Genomic DNA, 11,458 nt, shown 5'->3' with positions numbered 1-11,458 from the left:
TACTCATTTGATGTTTGAGGTAGGTTGCTAAGCCTTTTATAATTTCGCAAGTGGAGGATATGAAATAAAATAATATTCTTTTTTAGGTTTTATGTATACAGTTGAATAACCATAAAATCATAAATTACTCTATCGATGTCATAGAATTCCACTATAATTTATCAAGCTTAGTAAATAAGCTGTATTTTGGACAAGTGGTTAGGATGCTGAGAGTCGCGGGTTCAAATCCCCGTCCCACCAAACATACTCGCCCTTTCAGCCGTGGGGGCGTTATAATGTGACGGTCAATCCCACTATTCATTGATAAAAGAGTATCCCAAGAGTGATCAATTGGTGGTGATGACAAGCTTCCTTACCTCTGGTATTACAATGTTAAATTAGGAACAGCTAGTGCAGTTACCCCTCGTGAATTCCAAACAAAGCCGTATTTCGGTCTAAAAAAATATGAAATTTGGAGCAGACTAAATACACAATCTACCTGGCTTGAAATCTTGATTTGAAAGAATGAGAGGGCCTCCCAACATTTTAAAATGGCTGAGAAAACTACTAGAAGTTGAACTATTCTAAACTATTAATTGGTTATTCACATGTCATATATTGAAGAAAGTGTATATAAGGGACAGTTTCCAAAAATCACAAACATCTAATTTGAAGCAGTGCTGCATTCAACATACCACGAGACACATAAAGATCGATGTTAAACTTTGTATTTTAAACATTTACTTCTAAATTAAGAAATTGAATACTAAAATTAGAATGATAATCTACAGTTTGATAGCAAACTTATTTTCTAGGTTTTATGTATACAGTTGAATAATCAAATACTCATAAATTACAATGAATTACAAAATAAACACGTGTGCACGCATGTACGAAAATAGGCACCTGCTTGCAAATGTAACAAAATAAGCCCTTAGAACACATTTACGCACATGCTCATGCATGTTACACAAATAAACACCTGTGTGTACATGTACTGAGTGGTGTTACTTGTTGACTGGCATTCGAAATTTTTGAGCTACTATTTCACGAATTTATGTCAGTAAGTTTGGTATCAAACTATAGATACGAATTTCATTAATCAATTTCTTAATTCAAAAGCAAATATTAAAAACACAGTTAAACTTCGATTTTTGTGTGTGTGTCACGTATACCACGTTAAATGCAGCACTGCATCAAATGAGTTGTTTGTGATGTCAAAATAGTAAGTCTATAGTTTTATATGAATTAGGAACTCAAATTACCGATATTGACAAGCTATGATATAAAATACAAACCTCATATCTTTACTTTTTGCTGAGATATCGCACATGTACTGAATCAAACACAGTGGCCTAGCTCACTTCTTTCTATTTTCGGAAACGGATCCTTATATACTTTCTTCAATATATGACATGTGAATAACCAATTGACAGCTCAGAATGTCTCCCTAGCCATAACAAAATGTTGGGAAGCCCTCTCATTATTTAGAACCAAGATTTCATGCAAGTAGTTTATGTATTTAGTCTGCTCCAAATTTCGTATTTTTTAGAGCAAAATACAGCTTTGTTTGGAATTGTGCACAAATCTACATGAGAGTTATCTGCACTAGCCGTTTCTAATCTAACATTGTAATACTAGAGGTAAGAAAGCTTGCCATCACCACCCACCCTTGGGATATTCATTTACCAACAAATAGTGCCATCACCCATTCTTAGGATACTTTTTTACCAACAAATAGCAGAATTAACTATCACATTATAACGTGTAGTCCATCTGACATGTTTCAATTCAGGAATTTAATTGGAGGATTTTCTGCTGGAATAATGCTGGAAAACCTCGGGATGTCCCTGTCTACTACAATCCTTGCTTTTGTTTTCATCGGCTTGGTAAGATTTCTTTTTTCTCATAAAGAAATCTATAATAATCTAATACCAACAAAATATACTTCAAAGAAAACACACAATATGATGCCAGTATACATACGTATATATGTTAACATACAGATGTGGGATGAAAAAGATATTTTTACACTTAATTCAACAGCGAACGCAGCTCAGATAACCCATTGTTTAGCATTGTACTAAAACAAATGACTAAAAAAGTACTTGTAATATTAGCCATTTTCACTGATACGGTTGTAAAGAAACACTTTAGAGATAAGCACGGATTGATTTGTAATGATTAAAGTTAGGAAATAAATAAAACTTCCAAAATTTAATAATTATTTCTTCTTCACATCACAGGTTTTTGATCAATATTTCTTTTACTTTTCAAGTTTTGCATTTATGTTTATTTGCTAGTTTATCTCAGATTTTTATGTTCTAGTCATAATTATCTGTTTTGATATTAATATATCCATAATATTCACTAAATCAGTGATAGATCTGTTGTGATTATAGAGCCACGATTTTTAGCGTTATAAACCCTCAAGCTAACCGCTGAGCCACCGGGGATAAAAAAACTTAATTCATAAATCTTTAAAATGTATTTGAGACAGTTAAAAGCAAGAAAATGGTAACGAAACTAAATTACATAGTTATCCCACAAAATGTACTGTAAATAAATATATATATATATATTAAATAGAAGTTACTGGATTTAAAGGTTTAATTTTAAATCAATTCTACATCAAACTACCACATTTGTACAGCTATTCATACTTACCCAAGAGGAATGCAAAAAGAAATAACAGAAGAGACGAGACTATATGTTCTGAAGTCTTCTGAAAATCTTCCTTTCTGTCTAAAATAATCAAGAGAGAAGTTGCAATTCTTACACTAACAGTGGTTACGTTTAAACATATTTTATTAGCCAAGTATCACAACTCTAGATTGAAGAAGAATCGACCAATTATGACACTCTGGAAAGGTAACTTGCCTGACTATACTTTTTATTAAAGAGATCTAAAGGGTTATTTTTAATTTACTATTTTCAAAGATATAATGGCATTGATTTACTCAAGATGTTATTTACTTGTTTTACACATTGTTCATTGACCTCAGGACAAACTTGTTATTTTTGTTATAAATTTAGGTATGCTTGTGACGGATGTATCGTAATGATGATTATCATGAATCTACTTTATTTCCACACTAATAAATAATCCTTATATTAAGTTCTCTACCGCCAGGGTGCGGATTAGCCTTGTGGTAGAGCTAGTGAGCCGAGTTCGATTCTTTATGATATCACAAAATAATTTCTGCATTTTGGGTTGTGGGGGGAATTATAAGAGTGATATTCAAACCCCTTAGCGTAGATGGTGAGTGGTAAAGTGCTGCTAACTAATTCAAAATTAGAAATGGTGGCTAATAGTATTAATAGATTTGCCATAAACATAAAATACAAATACTCTCTTACCAAAAATAAGTTGAACTATTACACAGAGAATTATAATTGATAATAACCGTTCAACGAATTGGGTTAAAATTATTTTATTAAATTCTATGTAATAAATTTACAACGTTAACATTCTCTGAAATGTTATATATATCTCTTATGATGATACGCAATGTAGCTTTAAATCATTTTATTTTACATTTATTATCTTCACTGATTTAAATAAGCGTTTTCAGCTAGAAAAAAAATTAAGTGTTCATGAAATGTTTAATGCAGTTACCTTCATGACTATCTTATGCAAACGAATTTAGTAGGTTATGAAATGTAGCATTATACGTACACAGATCTCGATACGTTTCTCCGTACATCTGGACTTATATAGAGGGAGTCTGAAATGAAAATCTATGAGCGAGAATAGTTATAGAGGTAATTAACTAAATTTACCTGGCAACCTCAAATTTGCTGAATAGAAACAGAAGATGAAACAACCTGCCTGTTATACCGCAGACAGGCTTAATAGGAATGAAGGGTCAGAGGACTTAGCTGGTAAACCGAAGACATGTTGAATAAGAACAGGAGATGAAGGAGTCCTACTTGGTATATTGCAGAAAATAGAATATGAACAGAGGATGAGATGACATCCCTAGCAGATCGCAAACATGTTGAATAAGCACAGTAGGTATCAGGACGTACCTGACAGATCGCAGACATGCTGTATAAGTACAGAAGATGAAACAGTCTACAGCAGAAGACTGTCTAGGAACTGTGAATTAACTTACTTTGAAGACCGCGTACACGCTCATTATAAACAGGAGTTAAGAACATCTTTCTGGCAGATCACAGGCAAACTCAATAGGAACAGAAGATAAAAGGACTTACGTGGCAGACAGAAGATAAGAGCACCTACGTGGCAGACTCATTAGGAACAGGAGAATAAAGGACCTACTTGGCAGACTGCAGACAGACTCAGTAGGAACAGAAAATAATAGGACTTACCTGAATATAAAAAAAGAGGTTCGAAGGCCTACCTGGAAGATCACAAAACACACTGAATAACCAGAGGCGATGAGGACTTATCTGGAAAATCATAGTCATACTGAATAGGAACAGGAAATAAGAGGATGTACCTGGCAAATCGCAGACACGCTGAATAAGAACAGGAAATGAGAGGACCTGCCCCTAGTCCCTTCAGCAACAAACCAGCGGTTACCAACCACACACAACTGTTGAATAAATATTTTTCAATGCATTAAATAAATTTTAGAACAGTTATTTCCATTAAAATATATTATAGTATCTATACTATCGTGATAACTGCAATAACAATTATTTTGCTTAATATAGGCCAGTAATATCATTGTACTAAAATTTAGTTTTTAATGCAAATGAAAAGATTATATCATTATAATACATGCACTTAAATAACAAGCTGCTTATTATCTATAACTCAACACCATAAAATACCGTAATATGGATTACGATAAGTTTTGTTTGAATAGTCAGAACCTTAAAACTGTAATACATGCACTGCAATAACAGTTTGTTTATGTACTAAAAATCTGTTATCTTATAACACTGGAATGCGTTATAATGACAACGATTCATTTCGTAGTTTGTCTTGAGCAGTATTTAAAATTAATAAGATGAAACAAAAAACTAGACCACTAGCATGGATAATATAAAATAGAACATATATATATATAATAAATCAGATTATATGTGTAAATTAAAAACTTGTAAATCTAAGTCAAGTGTATACTGAACTGACGATAAATTTTAACCTACAGTGTCTTGAACGAAGTTAATTATCAACATAATCATCTTAATATGAAAATTAAAAAGGACCTGTATATGATGAACTGTAAAAATTTAAGATGCTAAAAATCTAGAAACTACTCAAAAAATTAAAAGACAAGATTGTGTTGTCAAAATGTTCTACAGCCAGATGCACAACACAGCTAAAATAGGTATTGCCAGTTTCATTTACAATAAATGTCGAGTTACAAACAGGTTAGAGTTAAGGTTTGACTAGTCAACCTATATGAAAGAATCACATTTGGTAAAAAGTGTATTCGTTGGTGATTATGAGCCCTTTTGATATTGATACAGTCCCTGCATGTTAAGGATATGATTCTGATCAATAGATGGACGACGTTTTGTCCCGTCAGTACAACATCAAGCTTAGGATAAGGCATACAAGTCCAAGGATTTACTATGTGATTCAGACCAAAACTTCTTGCTGGTCAATTGATGATCCTAATGGTTTCTTGTTTAAGGTAGTCCATAACAGTCCTGGCAGTATGAAAATTAATATTACTCTGTATCAGTTTGACCGAAAAAGGTCGAGCAGTAAATCTGACCTTCGGAATCTCGATAATCTCTTTATTTCACCATAATGAACTAGTACCAAAAACTGTGATATTCAATGATGTTGCACCGAGCATATCCCCCACTGCTTTTACTCCAAAGACGAACCTGTCGATCAATAATTAAACTACGAAATCTTGAAAAATTATCCAAACATCCTATGTTATTGCTAATTTTGGTAACTTCAATACAGGGTCAAAAGGGTTACTGCAAGACTGAAATACGTCTTCTTGTCCTGAAATCTGACTCATGAAGTCTCTTCCTTACTGTTTGGTAACTGATAACCATTCATGTTGATGTCCTATAGCTCATATTGGGTTGTTGGTCACTGGACTGGTTATTACCTTGGCAAGGTATAGGCCAATTATGTGAAGCATGCTCAAGCTTCCATTGCTATGACTTGTCTCCGTTTTTGTTTACCATCTAAACTTTACACAGCTCTAATGACCCCCTTTCACTGCCAGTCATTAATTACTGTCATTACAGGTCAGTTAATTGTTAATTGCCGAAACTACAACACATCACGACGAGACACATGAAACCTACACATAGCTAAAGACATACCTAATTTTAGGATTACATACAAGTGTAATTTTTGAGACTGTATTAAGTATTTGCTCAAATTAATATTTTGGAATGACGTAAGTAATTACTATGCATTTTGAAGAGATTCACCATTAGTGTTGTGCTTGATCATGTCTCAGTGTTATAAACAAAACACTGTACGCAAATAAATGTAATATTCCCACCCAAAGCTATTTTAAAAACTTTATGTATGTTTGATAATTAAGTAGATTCCTCTTGAAAAAAACAGTATTGTTTATAATAATTGTAAGTAAAGCGCTTCTATTTTACATAAATCTTGTTAGTATTATAAAGTGTTTTATGCATTCCAAAGCAACTTGTATCTAAATGAGAATTTTCAGATGTTTTTCTGTCAGATATTACTCAGTATAAGGTTATGCTCTGAGTGTAGAAACATGTGCTGTTATGTAAGGCTGCGCTCTGAGTGTGGAAAGTTGTGATGTTTGTAATACAATCCAATAAACACATATTTGATAATTTTAAATGACTTTTGAAAACGTTTTAAACTTGTGTGAGTGTGTTTAACAGCATTTATTAAGTTAATGCGTTTGGTTCTACTTTAAACACTATATATACATCTTAATATAAATGTTTCACATTGTATTATTCCATACAGTTACAAAAGACAGCGTTTTAAGTATACATTTTGAATCAGTGTTACACAGTTCTTTAGACTCTCATTTTCAATAAGTTTTTGAATCCGTTTTATTTCACCATATACTAACCTAAATTAAACGAGGCAAGTGAATAATGTTATGACATTACGTCGAATTCGTTATTCGATATTATATCTTTATTTTCTTTTTCACCAAAGGTGAAATTGGAAAGAGAACCTGTGATGTAGAGACCAATTTCGCCTCTGGTGAAAAAGAAATGAAATCTTTAAAATATATAGACTCATTTTGTTGCAGTGTTTCACTAGTTAAAATTTTCGTTTGAAATTGATATAAATAATGATCACAAAATGGTGCATTCAAGAATGTACATTCTACCAAGTTTTGAAACATAAACTTACGGAGAGATTGGAAGAAATGCAATCGGACCAATCAACGTAAAGGCCACAACTAGTATAAGAGATCCAATGCATTGAAGAATGTATTCCAGTTTCTGTTGAAATAACGGACATAATGAAAGTGTGTGGTTATTTTTCAGAATACAGAAAAAACCTCTAAAATCAATATGATATTGAAATTTTTTTCTATATTTTGATAAGCAAATATTCATATTATCATTATATATTTCATTCTTTAGAATCTCGTGACTTAGTGAAGATGCCTACCGTGTTTAAAACACTTAATTGTGAATGATTAACAAAATTAGATAGTACCAATATTTGAAAAATGAATTTAAAAATAATTGTAAACTATAGTCTGAGTTGTACTCATTTTGTCAGCTAAGGCTAGAAACTGTGCGTTAGACTACAGTCATTTTTATAACACAATATCCAGATAAACTTTAAACCTATTAGAAAACTAACTCAAATGTAAGATGAAATAATGTACAAATTTTAATGTCGTACGGTATATCTTCAGATGTGGGATTCCTTAAGCATGTGGATTTTACATCTGTACAGAGCCAAGAAAATATACAGTTTTTTTAGCCATGCAATATACTTCTTAATCTGTTTTGTTTTTATTTTATAGGCGTTCGAAAGAGGACGAACAACTGAATAAAGTGCGACAGGGTCAAATTTATACATAAAACACAGTTTTAGAATTTTAAAAAACAGAACAGACAATATTTTCTTTAAAAAAAAGACACCAAAGTAACTGTTTGTTTTTAATTGCAAGTGTTAAGGGAAAATCATTTCCACAAATATTTATATTTGAAACAGAAAACGGTCCAATGTATCCATTTCTGAAATATTTTTGAATTAGCAATAGCTACTAATGCTGTTTAAGTGTACATGGAACTTACCCATTTATCTGCTAATTTTCCAGCAACTGGGGAACTGAAGGAGTAGGACAAGAATAAACAGAGATAGATACAACCAATTTCCAAGGGATGCAGAGAAAACTAAAAAGAAAAGATGTAACTAATTAATTATACAGAAGGAAAGAAAACCTTGCATGATCAGGGCACATATGTTCGTTTATTTATACATTTCTGATTAATATTAACAAAATTATTGAAATGACAAGTGAAAACTGTCTTTCACAACTTAGATAACTGTTAACGGCAAGTAATAATTGTGATGTAATTTAATTATTATTTCTCGTAGGTAAATAAATCGATATTTGAAATAATTTTTATCTCATAGAAGACAAAGAAGATTGTTGTTTCATCACCTGCTTCAAATGGTCGCTAAGAGTAATTAAAATAAAAGCATCAGCCACGACGTTCAAGGTTACACACATCATGGCGAGAATGGTTGCTGGTAACTTCAGGATGCGCATATATTCTCGAACTGTCAGAGAAGCGGAATTCTCTCCAGACTGACTATCTGTGGAAAAAACAACAAAAAAACGTGATGATAAGTATCCAATTTGTTTTATAGGATGCACATATATATTATCGAAATGTTACACCATTGGACTTCTCTCCATAATGAATATCTGTAAAAAGAAAACGTGATGCTTCTCATCCAGGTTTGTTATATAATTGTATTTTACTTCACATGTGATGTATAAATAATCCTAACAACATATTATAATCATGCATTGAGTTCCATGTTCTTGGATTATTTTTTTTTATTATTTGTTAACCATAAATTTGTTAAAGTTAAAATGTTTTATCCGTTTTTAATTAGTACATGTAGGAAAAAGAAACAGTCATTTTAGTACAAAATGAACAACATAGACAAGTATTAGTTGCGTATCTTTATGAATAATGAGTTATATATTAATAACACATTTTATAATATCAGTTCAGCGATTTTCCGGGTTTTACTCACCGTGGTCTGTGCTAACAGTCCACACAGCAACACTTGATGTGAGAATAATTAATGTTCCAAAAACTGTAAAGGGTGTATGATATCCTCCTATCTAGAAAAAAAAGTTATGTTTAAAAGTGATCTTAACTTCAAGCTAATGCACTTTCGTTCGTTAAACCTGATTATCAGAATACATAAAATAAGCACTAATACGACATTATCACCATATTGTAAATGTACTAACATGTGTATTATGAATAAAAAATACTTCTCCTTTGTTGAAAAAGAATAAAAACCCACATAAATGGTTTTTATTTAAAGGATACCCAAACTTAATGCTTCGTTTACCAACAAATTACTTTCTCTGTGCAAAGCTAAACAATAAGCTATCTGCACCCTGTCCACCAAGGATAATCGAACTTCGGATTTTAGCGTTGTAAGTTCTTTCAAAAGGATACACATAATTAACTAGCATTTGTGTTGGTAGTTTTAGTTCTAAGTTCTTTCTAAAGTTGTACAGAATACGGCAACTGGTAATGAATTGATGAAATAATACTAAATGTATGGAAATTAGAAGTAATAAAGTTGCTGCAGATATTTTTGTCACCTTATTAACAGTCTTTTTTCTTCTGATTTACACGCCGAACACTGTTCTACACGAAAGAAAACACTACCTCCAAAGCTCCTTTAAAGTAAATATAGCACGACGAATTATACGGTTTATGAACTCCAACTACGACCTCGTAATAAACGTTTCTTGCAATGCTTCAAGAAGAGAACATTTGAAGAAACGCCAGATAATAATCCGTAGTTTTACATGACTAACGACTTTTTTGTTCTAGTTTGTGCTTCTACTATTTTGTTTATATCGTGTGCGTGAACGTAATTTAGCAATTATGCTTGATTTTTAAACAACGTACACCCACAAAGATCATGTACTTATTATGATGGTGCTAAGAATATTGTTAATGACTGATTTGATGTAGAAATTTTTAATACATACACAGAACTGGGAAGATTCTTTGTGGTGAAACGGAAACAATATTGATTAAATGTTTCAAGATTCAATGTTCATGAAACACATTTCCGTGAATTTATGCAAACCATCAAGTGATCTGCTTTGACAGAAGTAAAAATAAATAAAAAATCCGGATCTAGAAGTAAACGAATAATAATGCAAATGTTTATTCAAAAAGTTAGATTTCAAACATGCACAAGAACTTATTCGTGTGTAAATAATTATCAACTTAAATGGTTTAATAGTGGTGAGCTAAACTTGGGAAAAACGAATACTTAATACAGCAACACAAGTATGTTGGTCAGTTAGTGGGTAAATCAGACAGTACGTTAGTTAGTCAGTAAGTTAGTTATCATTAAAAAACGCAACCGTTGGAATTGAAAGTTTTCTTTATAATGTTAAGTATAAATCAGTCTTCTTAAATCCTGTTTCCATTGATGTTTAGTTTCGTTAATGGAGCGGATATTCATAAGACCAGAGGTCCTGAAGTCATAATCAACAAGTTTATAACATATCTGGACAGGTTTTAACTACTAGTCTGTGTGATTTATAAAGATTGCTTAGTAATTAGGTATTACCCAAATGTTTGGAAGATAGTTAAAGTAATTCCTGTATTTAAATCAGATTTTTCACATGATACAGTGTTTTCTTATTCTTCAAGAATTTTTGAAAAGATAATTTATACCAGATAGCTAATGCTGTTTTAAAATCATGTCAATTCGGCTTTCGTAAAATCATCTATTGTTCTTACAGTGTCAGTTAGAGATTTATGATACACTACTAGAATCCTTAGATTCTGGTAGCGTGTTATAATTAACACTTGAGACCGTCGGTACTTGGTGAAACTCCATAATTACAGAATTGAGGAAAACAAGGACAATTGTACGTTTCAATAATATCTTATTTATTAATACATTACAGGATAAACCATGGTAGTAAAAAATGAAATATTTGTGAAAGGTACAATTGTTTCCTTTAGTTCTGGTATTGTGTCTTTTGAGACCTATCAAAGGCCTTCGATACTGTACAACAACATGACACATTCTGGATAAACTAGATTGTTTGTTTGTTGTTAACCGGAAACCCGTACAATAAGCTATATATACTCTGCCCACTGCGGTTATCGAAACCCGATTTTTAGTGTCATAAGCCTTCATTCAGACTTACACCTACCTGAGGATAAATTTTATCATTGTGGTATACAAGGTATAGCTTTGGCCATTTTGGAAATTATCTATCTGAGAAAGAACAATATAATTAATTCATAATTTGCAACTTTATAGTTTAAATATTGTTAC

General features: G+C 31.9%; 1 protein-coding gene across 1 annotated transcript in view; it reads right to left on the bottom strand.

Annotated features, from left to right (window-relative positions):
* The window catches only part of LOC111085278 (MFS-type transporter SLC18B1-like), a 34,689-nt gene that overhangs the window by 6,960 nt on the left and 16,271 nt on the right, over positions 1-11,458 (bottom strand). Inside the window, exons 6-11 of the mRNA XM_022383087.1 lie at positions 9,164-9,254; positions 8,559-8,713; positions 8,188-8,286; positions 7,286-7,377; positions 4,446-4,541; positions 2,647-2,724 (exon numbers count right to left, since the gene is read on the bottom strand). Of these exons, the coding sequence (XP_022238795.1) occupies positions 2,647-2,724; positions 4,446-4,541; positions 7,286-7,377; positions 8,188-8,286; positions 8,559-8,713; positions 9,164-9,254 (611 nt within the window). The remainder of the gene's footprint in view (positions 1-2,646; positions 2,725-4,445; positions 4,542-7,285; positions 7,378-8,187; positions 8,287-8,558; positions 8,714-9,163; positions 9,255-11,458) is intronic.

This window comes from Limulus polyphemus, unplaced genomic scaffold (assembly GCF_000517525.1).
Source record: "Limulus polyphemus unplaced genomic scaffold, Limulus_polyphemus-2.1.2 Scaffold307, whole genome shotgun sequence".
In the NCBI taxonomy this organism is placed as follows: Eukaryota; Metazoa; Arthropoda; class Merostomata; order Xiphosura; family Limulidae; genus Limulus; species Limulus polyphemus.
This window is presented reverse-complemented; position numbering and strand designations above follow the sequence as displayed.